This window comes from Sporobolomyces koalae, assembly GCF_050403365.1.
Source record: "Sporobolomyces koalae JCM15063 DNA, S_koalae_JCM15063T_v1_ctg13, whole genome shotgun sequence".
In the NCBI taxonomy this organism is placed as follows: Eukaryota; Fungi; Basidiomycota; class Microbotryomycetes; order Sporidiobolales; family Sporidiobolaceae; genus Sporobolomyces; species Sporobolomyces koalae.
Genome location: NW_027481758.1, coordinates 39,303 through 54,217, shown reverse-complemented (window position 1 = coordinate 54,217; position 14,915 = coordinate 39,303). Strand labels below are relative to the sequence as shown.

Below are 14,915 nucleotides of genomic sequence, written 5' to 3'. Positions count from 1 at the left end.
CGAAATTGGATCGACACGTCAGACGCGCAAGTCAAAACGCGCTGGGCTGCGCGCGCGGGCAACATTCGAACCTGCGACTCTTTCACGCGTATTCAGGATGGATCGACCGACACCACGAGTCAACGCGCGCAAGCTCGCCGAATGTTGTACGTGCAAAGTCTCCAGCATCTTACACGGTCGGAGTTTCAGTCTCCAGGAGATCTTGACGCGATTTCTGACTGGCACAACAGCTCAAGGCCAAGTGGTCAGGCTCGTAGGCAAAGTCATCACCGTACGTCTGAATCAAAGGAAACGCGTCTTTGCACAGATCGTACGATGAAGAAGCTGACGAGATTGCTCCTGATTCCCTCTCTAGTTGACCGAAGACGAAGCGTTGCTCGAGACGACCGATGGTGCACAAGTGACAGTCAGGCTTGATCGCGTGAGCTAGTTTGACCATCGTCGCGATCTCAAACAGAAGACCCAAAGTCCTGATGCACTCGTGTCGGTTTGCTCCCGGACCACACAGCAAACAAATCTTCAAGACACGTTCGTCGAGACGATCGGCAAGTACCAGGGGGACATGATTATCGACGAGATGATTACGTGAGTGACCATGACTGGATCCTTGGCGCACAGCATCCGGCAGCTGATTGTTTCTTTCATTCGATCAGTCAAAACTTGGGAGACAAGCTCGGTACATCCCTTTCAGCACCTTCGTCTCGTGGCGTGCCGACACGCGTTCCAACTGACATTACATTCGTGTGGGTAGATATGGATTTGGCCAACAAGGCCGTCGAGCTTACGCACACCTTGCCCGAGGTCTTCCCTACCGATTAGCGACCTTTTTGCCCCCTTCGCAACACCCCATCTGTATCTCTCGCTTGTCGAGCTCTCAATGATTGTAACAACGTGTACGAATACAGGCAACCATGCTGGATGAATTGCAACCTCTGGCTGTTTTTGCAACAGAAAGTAGAGCAATCATGACTATAGAGGGAGAGAAAGATCTCGCGTCGTTCCGTAAGCATCTGGTCTAATGAACCACGAGGGTTCTCGCCCACATACAAAATTCGACGCTGCAGCAGGGATTCGGGGAGGAGGGGGAGAAAGGGCCACAATGGGAAAGCCTGTGAGAGGAGCATAGCGAAACAGATCACAGAGAGATCATTCGCGGCTCTGAGCGAGGGAGCCGAAGCAAGATCGTCAAGAGCCGGCAGAATCAAGGATGTCGAAAGTGATGTGGAAGAAGGAGAGAGGGAGACCTCGCCAAAAGAAAGATTTCGCTCATCATCTTCGATCTCACGACCTCCGCATCTCGTTCGCACTCGCTCCGACTATGGCATCTCTGTTTGGATCTCGTCCTTCTGCACCGGCCGGTCAACCCGACCAGGCACGTCTCGCCGAAGCGGCTATGGAATTGGAAGCCGTGTCCGACTTGTTCGGCAGGATCGTCAACTCGTGCCACGCCAAGTGCATCTCGACGAGGTACAGCGAACCTGAACTCAACAAGGGAGAAGGTGTCTGCGTGGACCGGTCAGTCGTCTTTCCCTGCTTCCTCCACTTCCCTTGCCTCAACTATCTCTCTCTTTCGCTCTCTCTCTCTCTCGCTTCCTCGAACTCAATTGTGTTACTCGTGTGGACAGATGCGTTGGCAAGTACTTCTCGGTCAACGAGAAGGTTCAAGAGCGATTACAGGCCGCTCAAGCGCAAGGTCGTGGAGTTGGAGGCATGTAGAAACCTTCTCTCGCGACACCGTGCGACTGGACGATCGGGGACAGGAAGCCTCGATTAGGAAGAAGGACCGAGTCGACGACGACGGATTCCTGGACAATCCGAAGAAGAATGCACGACCCACATCATACTCCCCCTTTCCCCCTGAGAAACTTTTCCCTTGTACAAAACTCTCGCCTGCAAGTTTTGGCAGATACCTCTTTTTTGAACTCGCAACTCTTGTTTTTCCTCTCGAAAGACTCGCTCGACGCCCTTTCTTCAGATCCGGCTCGCCCGGTCCAACGCTGGGAGAGACAGAGACAGTTCTCGGCTACCCGACGACGGGTCCTGCTATCGCGTTGCCCGTCAGGATAGCATCGAGGGGGAACCAGCCACCTCGTTACAGATATTGGACATACGGGAGCAAGAAGCGACAAACAAACTGATGAGCAACAACACGAGAAACGAACCCCTCGTACACCTCCCAGAACGACGACTACTGATGCATTACGCTCGAAGGCCAAATGCAATCTTGTGATCAGCTGTCTCGACTAGACCTTCTTTGCAGAGGAACCCAGGGCCGGCGATCACGGACGTGGCCGCGGGGCGTTCGGTGAGAATTGCACTCTTGAGACCGAGCGCTCGTTCGAAACGAGCGAGACCGATCTTGAGGTAGTCGGGACGGAGCGTGAACGTGAGACGGAAGAAGCCCGGAACCGGGTGAGAGTAAGCTGTTCCTCGAGCCTATGTAACCAATCCATCCTCCTTTCTGAGTATGGGACCAGGTAGAAGGAACAAGGATGGTCTCGGGAGTCAGTGGCACTCACGACGTTGATCCCGTGCCTCAGGAAGTGGTTTGCGAGTTCTTCTTCCTGTTCGACACCGCTTTCGAGACGTCTCCCGTCCTCAGCCGCCGTTTCGGGCAAGAAGCGTCGCAAGTCAATCCAGACGAAATGCCCAGCGTTGCTAGGACGATAATCGATCCCATGACATTCGAGAAAGTTGATCGCAGCTTGATACGCTTGGGCCAAGCGAGTGCGGTTCATCTCGAGGTAATGGGGCAAAGCGACGGGGTCGAGCAAAAGCGACGACCAAAGAGCGTCAGACGCTGAAGAGATCTTCATGAGGAGGCACGACGACTCCATCGCGGTGTGAAGGTCTGGGTTCGACTGCGATACGAGGACGCCAAGTCGGAGACCGTTGACCCCCCAGTCTTTCGATGCCGAGTATACAACGTGCTGTACGAAGTCAGAATGACTGTCAGCCATCTAGTCGAGACGGTATGGCGAGGAATCAGGCGCACAATCCGAGCAGGATTGCACGACGCTTCAGCCAGCGGATCGATCGAGAGGATCGATGTGAAGGGTACTGCGGCATGACCAGTCTCGAACGTCGACAGGGCGCTGTTCGATGATAAACCAAATGTCGGACAACGAGGTCAACGTACGATGCGAAGCGGGAACGAGCTTACTAGATCTCGTCAACAATCAGGTGAAGATTCCATTTCTCACAGAAACTTGCATACGCGATCAGGGTGTCACGAGGATAGCAGAAACCTATCGGACCGACAGTCAGCGTCACGAGCCGGCGAATGCATAGCGAGATAGGCTACCGAGCGGATTGTTCGGGTTGCAAAGCATTAGGGCTCGAATCGGGACATTCCTCGCTTGGGACCGGTGCAGCTCGCGCTCGTACGCTTCGAGTGCCTCAGGCAATGCTTCTGTTCCGGCCTCGAGTTCGACCCCGACCGCCTGGACCGCATTCCTGCCTTCGAACGATGTCTGGAACCCATTGTAGAACGGCCGTGCGACCAGGATCCCTTCGCGTTCGTCTGCAATGCTCGACACCAACAGGTCGATCACGGTCGACGCACCCGTGCCCGTGATGATGTGATCACGCTCGACGGGACGAATCGAGTGGAAATGCTGATCGAACAGATTGCGCAACGCTGCAAACAGCCTGTTGGATCCGGATAACGAGGTTCCTGACGATAGAAGGCCCGTTCCCAGCATGAGCGAAGCACCCCGTGAGGCTGCAGGAAGAACAGACCGTATGTAAAATCGCTGTAGTCCAGCTTGAAGTGGCTCTCGAAGAAGTCGGTGAGCCACTCGGTGCATAGCGACTGAACGACACGATCGAGGGCGCAGGAGTCAGCTGAATCTCTGTCTGCAAATCGCGCGACGCTCGCTCACGTTCTCGGCTACGCCGAGGTTGATGTAGCCATGCGGGTTTGAATCAGCGAACTGATTCTCGAAAAGAGAGCACTTGAGCAACGGAGGGCGGATCAACGCGTGCTGGCCGCGAGTCGAGAGGACCGGAGGAGCGGAAAGGCGGGGGATCGACAGCGAGTTGCGCTGGCTGCTTCCGAGGGCACTGTGAGATTTCGACATGATTGCTGCAATACAGATGTAGGATACGGAGGCGACAAGCGTGGGAGAAAGCGGGGCGAAGCGGAAGCAGAGCGGGACAATTGCAAGGCATCCCGAATCGCCGAGTCACGAGGTACAGCCGAGAGGAATGTGCAGATTATGCCAGAGCGGGTACAGCAATAGCTTGAGCAATCAGGTGTCACTTTGCGCAGAAAGCGAAAGAGCCCGGGCGGTGCAGTTTTAGGCCTGCGCGAGCGAGCCTGGTGAGAAGGCGAAGCCGGGGCACCGATTGAGCGGACGTCGGGCTGGTCAAGCTTGTGGGTCAAGTTTGTGGCAATTGTCGAGATAAGGCAGGAAGAGAAACAAGGCAGCATTTCGCTGATGTCGCGGTCTAGAGAGGAGTTGGGTCAGTTTCGAGAAATGGCGTGCTTGATGGCGAGCCATCGGAGGCCCGCGTAACTCCGGGCAGAAATAAATCCGTCGAGGCCGCTGACTCGCGGGATCTCAAGTGACTTTTACTGAGAGTGCACGTCGAGTTGCACAGCACGGTTGCAACGGTTCAGTCGAATTCGGGGGTCCCGAGCGGCGAGCCGCGACGGCCAAGCAACGGCGGCGGCGGAGAATATTTAGCTTTTTCTGAGACAAATTGACGTTGCCTCTCCAAACTCAATATTCTGGGGGTCCACTCGCATTCCTGCTTCAACTCCACGCTGGCACCCGCAATCATCCAGTACCTCACACGACATCCTTCGCCCCTCTTCTCGAATACATAACGCCGCCCGGAAACATGTCCCTCGCTTGCCCTGTTGCGCCTGTCCACCGATCCTCTTCAGAAGAACGGCTCCCTTCTCGCTTGGTTCCTCCGCACCGACCCAGCGCCATGCGAAACTCGTCGAGCGACCACATTATAACGCCAGCTGTGACTCGCTTCGACCCCAAGACTGCCGACATTCCACCGTCGCCGACATTCAACCCGGGTGAATGCGAAGCTCGTGCAGCCAAGCCGGACTCCTCGACCGCGTCGTCCCTCGACCCTCCTTCCACTCTGGACGCCCCGACGTCGGTGGACCACTCTTCGCGCGTTCCTCCTCCGCCAGCACTCGCGCACCGTTCTGCGACCGCACCGGTGGGCACCCCTTTGAGATCTGCGTCAACATCGCCGAAACCAACTACGTCGTTGCTCGCACGTCGGAGATCGTCGCGCTCGACCGCTCGTCCCGATTTCCTGCCGAAAATCGACGATCTCAAACTCCCTACCATTCCCATTCCTCCGCTCGAAGAACTCGACGACACTGTCGTACCCGACGTGATTGGCGTCTCGTCTCAAGCGACAACACCGTTCGCCGTGTCGCCAACCGCTGTTGATCTCGAGGAAGCGCCATTCAAACCGACCAAGTCGTACGCGTCGACACCTTTCCCTTCAAAAGGCCGCAGGCAGAGCTTTTTCGACGAGAGCGAGGACGAGGAGGACAAGGAGGACGGAGACCACGATCGAGACAGCTTGGACTCGGACGACGAGGACGCGGACGGTAGGAGCACGGCAGAGTCATCAATACTCGACGATGTGACAGACGGCACCCGCAGGCTGTCCATGTCGTCGTCGTCGTCGGATACCGACCATATGGCCAAACCTCTCTCGTGAGCTTCCCGAGCATTCCTTCGCCCCCTCGTTATTTCCTGTCGCTCATCTGCGTGACTCTTCTCTGCGCCACTGCAGTTCGTAACTCGCAGCTTTCGTTCTTCAAGGTGCATCTGGTCGCCTTCTCATTCTATGTTGTCTCTACTTTTTGTACAAAATTGTCGTTCCTCTTGTGTAAATAGAGTCGTCAAGATGTGTGCTCTCTCTGTTCTGACCTACGATACTGTAGTACGTGAGATAGTAGCTTGTCGCGAGCACCCATTGTCAATTCTCACGTGCTCACCGCGCGGTCGTAGGTCCGCTATCGGAATTCTCGCGCGTCTCGTTCAATCTTGGGCTACACGGGACCCGGGCATTCATCGGTGCGCATTCGGGACCGAGGTCCTGTTAGAGCCATGAAGCGCGCGTTCCCTTGGCAAAACTATGACTGGTCCAACAATAGCCACAAGTCTGCAGGAACCTCGGCTTCCAAGAATACAAAGGGTACTGTATTGTCAGCTGCAACTTGCGCTTCGCGCGCGAGAGTTGTGGCTAGAGGAAGAATGGTGGAGAAGGGAGAGGGGGTAGGGCGACTCCTCGTTTCGCTTTGACCGCGCCCGTCGATGCCGATCGTCTCAGGTTTCGTGTGGTTAAGGACAGGTCGTCTGCTGGCGAGATGTGCTCCAGGCGACTGTGAGAGCGAGCGAATCGCTCGGATCGCGATCGAAGCTCATCCCCGTTGGAGTTTTGACGGCGAAGCGAAAAGGATCTCGCGAGAGGTTGTCGAGGCAGCATTACCGGGACCCCGGGCATGTCATCAAGCGCATTATCCAGCTTCGATACCGTAGGAGCTTTCTTGTCATCTGCTACGGCGACGCGGGCAATCGGGGAAGGAGAACACTGGCAGGGGGTCGAGGGCGGGACGGCTCTTTGCAGTTTCCGTGGTCCCGGTTTAACGCGCTCCTCCTTCGATTGCGAATTGGGCAGCTCATTGACGGGGACAGCGCTTGGGGTTGGAGGTAGCGGTGGCGCATTTTGCCCGGTGCGAAACGCATTTCGGAGCGCCGTTGTCGATTTCTTGAGCTTGGTGAGACTCTTCCGAAAGCGTAGCGCCCTGTCAGTATTGCCTTGCAGCGCTTCGATACTCGACGTCGATCTCTTGCGGGCATGATGCGCGGGGGCGTTGGCTGATTGCGGTGCATCCGGGCACGGGGCGACGGGCGTGGCTTTGACCGGAGGAATGGATACCATGCGCTCTCCCGCCTCAGGCTCCGGGGATCTACGTCTACCTGTCCAGATCGCTTCGACCGGGACGAGGTCGGAAAATGGGGCCGGCGACAGCATCTGTGGCGGCGATGTTGCGGGTCTTGCTGGAACATACTGCACATGCATCGACGCCTCCGGTGCGCCTAGGGCTCGAAAGAAATTGCCACGGTCAGCAGCTTGTCGCACACTCGATACGCAACGAGGGATGACTCACTCGCACCTTGCCTTGCTTCGCTCTTGGACGAGCTCGCAGGACCACAGCTCTGGCTACGTCCTCGTGGCAGTTGTTCTGAGGGTTCTACCCTACGACTCTCTAGGGACTCTCGCCTTCCTTGTTTATCTTGCGGAGTTCGGGGATGTATTCTCCGGGTCATGATCTGGCAATCGTCGGCGTGTGACTGTTTCGCAGAGGCTGCCAGGTGGGTCTCTCTGTTCGATTTTTGACAGGGCGTGTCAACAAGAGGCAGAAGAATCAGGCTTGCCAGATAGCGTGAAAGTAGGAGCAGGTGGAAACAGTCCCGTGTGTCACCGCAGCCGGAGGACCGAGCGGAGACGCATTTTTCTAGTGGCCTGTGCCCAGATCGCGCTCACACCGCCGAGAAATAGGAGTAGCTACAACTCATACAACTTGCGCAACCGGCGAACCGAGCGTACACTCACGTGGCTACGGGGCCAAGGCAGAGAAGGCGGGTGCGGATTCGAGGGGGGACGTGCGCACGATTTACTCTCCCTGCGTGCCGTACAGATGCCATCGTTTGGCTTGACAGGATGTCGCATCTCCCCGAATTTGTTGACGGCTTGGAGCACCAACGGATATCGTTAAAGGTTCCTCACGTGTTCCCAAGCAGCCTTCTTTTGGCCTTTCGAGCGCTTGTTTCAATGAAAGACTTTCTGCCCCGTATATCGAACAGATATGATGTATTTGAGGTGAATTCGTTGACAGAGTGTCCTCAAATTCGGGTGGCATCAAGCCAGGCAATTTTGCCCGCATGTCAATGTCCTCGTGTAAAATTGCTCTCCAGGTTTCGTCGGTGCTTCCTCAGATTTTTCGCGTTCTGTGACGGAACTCCCTCGGGAATCTGTCGATGCTTCTTTAAGGAGTCATAGCGATGTGCTGCGCCACAAAGGTGCTCGCGTCTGTTCGTGAATAGGCAGTCTGAAGGAGTCGCTCGTGCAAACGGACGTTCCAACCTTCAGTTGAATTGGGTGTATTTCTATTAGCCGGGTTAACCGTTCAAATAGTGCATTCGAGCTGTTGATTCTTGTCGGGCAGAGGACGCGGGTATGGTGAGGGAAATCTCTGAAAGCTACGCACGTCGACTACCTCGTCGATAGAAACTCTTTTTTGCGTTCTTGTTTGCTGCTGCCGACTTTTACTCGCTTTTTTCTGGTTCAGTGTAGCGCTGCCTAGGGTGTATGCTCAAGGAACATTGCCCAACTACTTCGATCGAGCAGAGTTGCTTGCGGAATGTGACATGGGTTTGAAAAACTTTTATAATTGCTAAAAGCTACAAGCTCCACAACAAGCAAAGCCCGGTTAGCTCAGTCGGTAGAGCACCAGACTCTTAATCTGGTGGTCGTGGGTTCGAGCCCCACATTGGGCGAGCTTCTCTTTTTGCCGGCTGTCACGACCCAAGGCGCTGCTTTTATCTGCATCTAACGCGAAAGATAGCCATGTCGCCGTCATCCAAACTCGTTCCAAACGATTTCTGAGACCTCTGGTTCTCCTACCGCTCCGCGCTACGAGTGTAGGCCCCGAGGCTCGATCGCCCTTGCATGTCCATCCATTCACGAGGATCACTCGGAGAACTCAAAGTGTGCTCGCTTTGCGTGATTTACACTGAATACTGGGAGTGCGCAAGGTATACATTTCTTCTCAACATCTCTGAGCGAAAGAGTGCGGCAGCGATCTCAAAAAGAACAGATCACGCAATAGCGGGAGAGAGAGAAGAAGAAGAAGAGGAAGAAGAAAGAATTCTACAACGACGAGAGAGCAGTGACCGATGGTGGCACTTGGTGCTTTTTGTTCCTGCGCGGATTACCGGAAAAGTATAGGCCAACTTCGCTTCGATTCTATGCGCTGGCAACCTCGGCACCAGCCTTGGCTCCGTACGCCCTCACGACGCCCGTACCCGTCGCCTCGCTGAGACTCTTGGCGGCACCCTCGACCGCCGCGAGCGCACACATCGTTTCGAGTCGACTGGGTTCCTTCAGTCCCGCCTTGATCTCGTCTTCGGATGGTGGCAGAGGAGGGAGTCCCTCCCTGGCCCGTTGCTCGTTCTCCTGACGGCGCTTGGCGAGCGCAGGGTTCGACGACTCGAGTCGTGCGCGGTCTCGAGCGAGCTGACGCGATTGGAACGAGAGGGTCGAGAGGTGAGCCTGGTGCGTGTCGAGCGCAGTCAGGAGGTGTTGAAGGGGTTGCGTGAGGGGAGCGGGGACCGAGGTCGAAGGGACGTGCGATGACGGCGAGGGCGCAGGAAGCGACAAGGGGGAGAAGGACGGCGTCGAGAGCGAGGAAGTGGCAGAAGCGGACGGCGAAGTCAAGGTCGAGAGGAAGGCGGTGAGGAGCGCGTTCGAGTGGACCACGACGGGAACCTCTTCAAGGATGTTGGACGGAACGAGCTTGTTCTCGATCAAGCTGTAAACGGACGCAGACGAGTCAGATAAATCTCAGAAACAGAGGACTATTTGCAACGCACGCAGCGGTGTCGAATTTGCCTGCTCGGTAAGCTTCAACAAATTGAGGAGAGGCGCGGTAGGCTCGGAGGCCGACAGCTCCCTGCGTGGCGCTGGCAATGTCTGCAGAGGGTTATCATGCATAAGCTCTTCGTGCACGAGGGCTCGAAACCTATTTGCAATGAGGCGTACCGTAAACGAGAGCGATCCCCTTTCCGCTCTTGTTCTGTTCACCGCTCGCGAGCTGGGCGGCCGGTCGCTGACCAAGTCCAGGTCTCGGGGTCGGCTGAGCCTTCTGACCGCTTCCGACTCCTCCGCCACTGAGCTGAGCGCCGACGAGGGCGTCGAGGAAGCCACCGGTCGCGAGGATCTGGCCGTTGTTGGTCGAGGTGTAGAATCCGACGACCGAAGCATCGGCGTTGAGGTCGTTCATACGCGACAAGAGTTGGGTCGAGTACTTGGTGGCTGTGCGCGAGAAAGCGAGGAAGCGTCGTGAAAGCGAGGAAGCGTCAGGATCTGGATGTGCGGCTCGAGGGATGATTCGCACAGATTGACTTACCCGCCTTGACTCCGCGCGATTCGGCTCCGTCGGTCTCGGCGGTCGATCCACCAAGAGTACCGGCAGGAAGGCCGAACGCGTTCGAGACTTCGAGGACACCGTTCGAGTCGATGCCGAGAAGCTGTCCGACGGCGGGAGTGAAGGTGACGGTCGCGTTCGACGTGTTAGGGGGAGCAGGGTGCACGACGTGAGCCTCGCGCGAGTGCTTGATAATCTTCATCAAGGCCTGCAAGGCGACGAGAGCCGCGACGATTCGATCAGTTCTCCGAACAACTCGACTGGGATCCGGGCTGACGATGCCTCGCTTGCGGAATCAACACCACAGAAATCTGCAAGGCTGCGAGCCCGGCTCCGTCTTGCTTGTGACGCCGCTGCGGTGCGTCGAGTGGGACGATCCACCTTTCTTCATCGCTCGCGGTTCCTCCCACTTGGTCAGACTGCCGCGATGCTCGCTCGCGGCGTCGATTGCATACATGTGAGATACACGTACCAGTCCATCGACCCGGATCTGCTCGACGTGAGTCTCGGGCAAGCCTTTGTCGATTCTCGCTTTTTGTTTCGCCGACTGCTGCTTGACCTGAACGGTAGGCTCCTCGACGACCTGCGGCGCAGGGGCGGCGATGCTGGCGAGCGTCTTGGCGGCACTCATCGCGGGACGGGTCGGGGTGAGTTGGGAAGGAGACGGGATCAAGGAAAACGCGAGGCTATTGCCAATTGTAATCGGCTACAATTGAAGGAATACAACCCGGCTAACATTCGCTCCTCCACATCTTTCCCCAGCTCGCCCATCATGGCCATCTCGAACGCGATCGCTTCGTGTGAGTGCACTCAAGCTCTCTGCTCGATCGTGCGACTGATCTCGGCGCCCGGTGGATAGATGAGGCGACCTTGCTCGCGAATGCTTCTCGGATCGCTTCCATCGAGTCGACTCTGCGCACTCTGTCGTGGTTCATTCCCGGTTAGCACCCACTCGATCAGCAAGCTAGTCAGAATGTCAACTGACCGTTCAGAACAGGCCGGTTCAACGACGCCGACCTTGCATCTGAATCCCGTGAGTTTGCAGCTCTCTCCACTCGCGATAGCCGGCGATCGCTCACTCTGACCGTCTCTCTTGCCTCGGCATCGCCAATCCTCCTGCATCCACAGTTTACTCGCTCACGAATCTCGTCTCGCTGTACCATGACCACATCCTCACACGCGCGGTGTCTTCCTTGCCCGCCCCACTTCGACCGCCTTCGTCTTCCCACACGCGCTACACGCGGCATTGGTCGACCGTGTCCCCCCCGTACCGACGGATGGCACAACTGCTCTCCGTGATCCAGTCAATCGAACTCTTGCTCGAGATGGCCGTGCGCAAGAAACGAGGTCGCGAAGGTGCCGAGAAACTCGCGGTTGCACTCGAAGCGATCAAGGCCATGCTTCGTCTCGGGTTGATGGGCGCAACCAAGGGCAGGACAGGGGTGCAACCCCCCGTCGCCGAACGCGAGATGGATCCGGCACTGCTCGAGAAGGAACGAGATCGCATGATCCGCATGCGCAAAGCGGCTGCATCGGCCTCGACCTCGCGACGGCCAAACGAAGCAGACATCATGCTGAGACACATGCGCGGGGACGAGACGGATGCCGAACTCGGAATGCTCGAAGGCGAGGTCGAAGAGACGCAGTTCTGGACCGGCGCGAAAACCGGATTCGTGAGACCAACGCTCGCCTCTCTGCGCTCTGACGGCGACGCTCCCGTCGGTGATCCTACCCAAGACTTGCACTCGAAGGATCTTAGTCGCGAGTATTTGAGCCGCAAGGTGCTCACGATCGAAGATGTGAAACGCCCTGAAGATCTCGTCGAAAAGGCGAAAGGCGTCAAAAAACTCGCAGAGATCATCTGGATCCTGAGACCGCTCATCTATGGTGAGGAAACTGCGGTTGTCATGCAATTCATGTCAAAACGCCTGACCGACCTTTACTGTTGATCCGATTCGTACAGTGACGGCCATGCGACGGTACGGTCGGAGACACACCCTTCCTTACCTCCTCTCACTCGCGCTCGAGTACCTCGCGTTCACCTTGCGCCAATCGTCGACATCCCAAATGTACGCGACGAAAGCTTCAGGCCCCATGTTGCCGTACGCACCGAGCGAACTCGAGAAACAGGAGACGAGCAAGCGAGGACAGGCATTCTGGTGGTACATGCTGCGAGGTCCCGTGTGGGAGAGCTGGACCAAGTGAGTCACCCCCTGGACGTATCGAGTGAGGGAAGAAAGAACTAATCTCTGGACCTTTCGGTCGGTGCAGGCCGAGGCTCGAAAGTGTTGCAAACAAGTTTGCCGACAAACCGCTGGTCGGGTTCGTGTCGACCCTGATCAATGACTATACTCCTCTAATTGACGAGTACTACTACTGTATGTCGCTGACTGAACACCCATCTCTGCCCTCAAGTTGTCGCTGATTGCTTTTTCCGAAATTTCGGAAAACCCAGATTCTGCGTGATCGAGATCCCGTCCCCTCTCGCGTATCGCCTTGTATCTACCCTGTCGCAGCGTCTGTCTTATGTCTTCCCTCTGTGCTCCGAACTGGCTTCCTCGCAGTGAAAACCGTTGTAACATTTGGATGTTTCTGCACAAACGGGTTGTCTTCTTGCCTTGTATGCTGCCATGATCACGAAAGTACAGGATATGCCGACACCTTCTCGGAACCGGGTTCTACTGGAAGGGATGCATTCATGCCGCTTATCTACTGTCGTTTCCCCCATGCGATTTGCCAATCACTGCTCTTCCACTTCTCCAACTTCCTCCGGCTCCTCTGTCCGTTCCGTTGTGACGTGATTTGGGTCCATGTCTGATACTCCAAACCTCGGCAGGTCCGTCACTCGACCTTGTCGCTCCAAATCTCCCCCCAACCCATGCTCATCCTCGAGAGTCTTCTTGAGGTGTTCGACTTCGATCGGCGTCGACTTCTTGCGTTCGGGTACTTGCCCGGTAGTCGTCGAGTTCGATTCGCCTGGTGGGGTAAACACTTTCGTGACGGAAGCGAGGAACGAGGAACCGGCGGTCGCCGGTTCAGCTCGTGCGAAGGGTTCGTCGCTCGGTGAAGTTGGAGTATCAGAGAATGAAGGAGTTGGTGCCGCTTGTTCTTCGAGAGGAGATTCAAGCGTGAGGGTTTGGTTCGGTACGATCAAATCCGACGCGTTCGTCGAGACATGTAACCGTTCGATTTCGGCGATCGGTGCCGACAACGAAGCTCCTCCCGCTCCTTCGACCGAGGTAGATGTTGCCACCTGTTGTGGTAAGGGAGCGGGTTCTACCACTGTGAGTTTCTCGGGGACCGCAGGTTCGGCTTCTTGGGTCGAGTGCTTCTCCGGTAATGGAGGAGGTTCAATTCCGGGCGTTCCCGTCTCGAGCTGAGCGTCTCTCAATCTCCGTCGTTCGAGTTCTTCCTGTTCGAGTTCCTTCGCGAGTTGTTCGAGTTCGTCGAAATCGAGTTCGTCCTGATCGATCCCTTCGAGTTCATCTTTGACCACTTCGCTCGCGAGTGGTCGATCTGGCAATGCTCGCGAGAAATTGATCTTGTCGATCTTGAGGGGCGCCGTCGTTCCCTCAAACCTGCGAGTCGCATCGCTGAAATCGTAACCAGTTCGAGTCGAGTCATGGCTCGATCCAAGCCCCGAAGAGAACGTGTCACCATTTGAAATCTCGCGCGCGAGTTCAGCGAGTTCGGCCTCTGTCAGATCAAGATCGGCAAAATCGTCGAGTGAAGGTTTCGGAGGAGGGACAGGAGTTCTAATCGTGATTGTTTCGGGCGCAGGAGGTAGGGTGGACGTTGCCGAGGAGAAAGAATCGGATTCGTCGAGTTTGGGTCGATTCAAAGCCGTCGCAGCGGGAGGAGGAGCATCGAGACGTAGAAACTGTTGTCGGAAATTGCAAGCTCGGTTAGGGTTCAGGACATGATCTCAGCACAGGAGGTTGGATTCCGGATCTCACCTGTCTCAGTTCTCCAAACTCGACCCTGCGGGAGCGATAATCAAGGTCAGGGAGGTGTGAGCTTGGAGACATGCAGAAGGGACGTACGCCTCGTCCAGGTCGTCGATACCGCCAGAGAGCGGTTCACCATCGACGAGGATGAACGGCAGCTCGTTCTTGCCGCCATTCTTGCGTTTCCATAGCGACTTTGCTTTCTCGTCGGCTGCGACCTGAACACGAACGATGGTTCAAAAGCCCCACATTTGCCGCCGTAGCGAGATCAGCGAGATGTTTGGCATTCCAGCGCAACGAGCAGTACAGGACGAAAGGTCTACACACATCGTGCTCTGCGTAGGGTACTCGTACGGAAGCGAGTGCGCGTCGGACCCGCTCATGTCGACCGCGCAGCTGAGGATTGCTCAGGATGCTCGTGACAAACACATCAATGTTTGGCATCGTGGAAAGACCCGACTTTCGCTTCTGATTGTCACAGACGAATCTGAGAGCTGTCGGAAGCCGACACGTGCAGAGAGGTTCGTCGGAGGTGGAGATGAATGATTCGAGGGCGCAGGTGTCGACGTCGGTCTCGAGAGCTGCTTATGAGCGTGTCTGGGTGCTATTCCAAGCGACCAGTTGCCCTGGTGAACGAAATCGAGGCGAAAGCAGGTCAAAGCCGTGAGCAGACCTCAAGACAACTAGGCCCGGACATCGTCGTCATGGAACATCACGTTGCAGAGCTTCCACTGTCAGTCTTGTCGTCCTTGTCCCACGAGCAGTGGAGG

At 56.3% G+C, this 14,915-nt stretch overlaps 7 protein-coding genes across 7 annotated transcripts; 4 read left to right on the top strand and 3 right to left on the bottom strand.

The window, feature by feature from the left end:
- Window positions 1-97: 97 nt before the first annotated feature.
- On the top strand, window positions 98-819 carry JCM15063_001280 (uncharacterized protein; the record flags this gene model as incomplete). The annotated part of the gene is made up of 5 exons (XM_076678249.1): window positions 98-146; window positions 231-271; window positions 356-421; window positions 509-585; window positions 654-819. 5 exons carry the CDS (start codon window positions 98-100, stop codon window positions 817-819), a joined length of 399 nt encoding a protein of 132 aa, XP_076534509.1.
- Window positions 820-1,318: 499 nt separating this feature from the next.
- On the top strand, window positions 1,319-1,716 carry JCM15063_001279 (Tim10/DDP family zinc finger protein; the record flags this gene model as incomplete). The annotated part of the gene is made up of 2 exons (XM_076678248.1): window positions 1,319-1,515; window positions 1,626-1,716. The coding sequence occupies 2 exons, from the start codon at window positions 1,319-1,321 to the stop codon at window positions 1,714-1,716; spliced, it is 288 nt and encodes a 95-aa protein (XP_076534508.1).
- Window positions 1,717-2,199: 483 nt separating this feature from the next.
- On the bottom strand, window positions 2,200-4,082 carry JCM15063_001278 (uncharacterized protein; the record flags this gene model as incomplete). Its single annotated transcript, XM_076678247.1, has 7 exons — window positions 2,200-2,436; window positions 2,520-2,930; window positions 2,996-3,095; window positions 3,164-3,248; window positions 3,305-3,676; window positions 3,742-3,814; window positions 3,885-4,082. 7 exons carry the CDS (start codon window positions 4,080-4,082, stop codon window positions 2,200-2,202), a joined length of 1,476 nt encoding a protein of 491 aa, XP_076534507.1.
- A 766-nt stretch (window positions 4,083-4,848) lies between these two features.
- On the top strand, window positions 4,849-5,703 carry JCM15063_001277 (uncharacterized protein; the record flags this gene model as incomplete). Its single annotated transcript, XM_076678246.1, has 1 exon — window positions 4,849-5,703. One exon carries the CDS (start codon window positions 4,849-4,851, stop codon window positions 5,701-5,703), a length of 855 nt encoding a protein of 284 aa, XP_076534506.1.
- A 3,315-nt stretch (window positions 5,704-9,018) lies between these two features.
- On the bottom strand, window positions 9,019-10,829 carry JCM15063_001276 (uncharacterized protein; the record flags this gene model as incomplete). Its single annotated transcript, XM_076678245.1, has 5 exons — window positions 9,019-9,583; window positions 9,645-9,744; window positions 9,814-10,086; window positions 10,181-10,406; window positions 10,671-10,829. The coding sequence occupies 5 exons, from the start codon at window positions 10,827-10,829 to the stop codon at window positions 9,019-9,021; spliced, it is 1,323 nt and encodes a 440-aa protein (XP_076534505.1).
- Window positions 10,830-10,970: 141 nt separating this feature from the next.
- On the top strand, window positions 10,971-12,664 carry JCM15063_001275 (peroxisomal membrane protein PEX16; the record flags this gene model as incomplete). The annotated part of the gene is made up of 7 exons (XM_076678244.1): window positions 10,971-10,998; window positions 11,058-11,138; window positions 11,196-11,231; window positions 11,327-12,085; window positions 12,162-12,399; window positions 12,470-12,576; window positions 12,654-12,664. The coding sequence occupies 7 exons, from the start codon at window positions 10,971-10,973 to the stop codon at window positions 12,662-12,664; spliced, it is 1,260 nt and encodes a 419-aa protein (XP_076534504.1).
- A 274-nt stretch (window positions 12,665-12,938) lies between these two features.
- JCM15063_001274 (uncharacterized protein) lies at window positions 12,939-14,589 on the bottom strand (the record flags this gene model as incomplete). The annotated part of the gene is made up of 4 exons (XM_076678243.1): window positions 12,939-14,078; window positions 14,155-14,179; window positions 14,242-14,363; window positions 14,473-14,589. 4 exons carry the CDS (start codon window positions 14,587-14,589, stop codon window positions 12,939-12,941), a joined length of 1,404 nt encoding a protein of 467 aa, XP_076534503.1.
- Window positions 14,590-14,915: the final 326 nt, after the last annotated feature.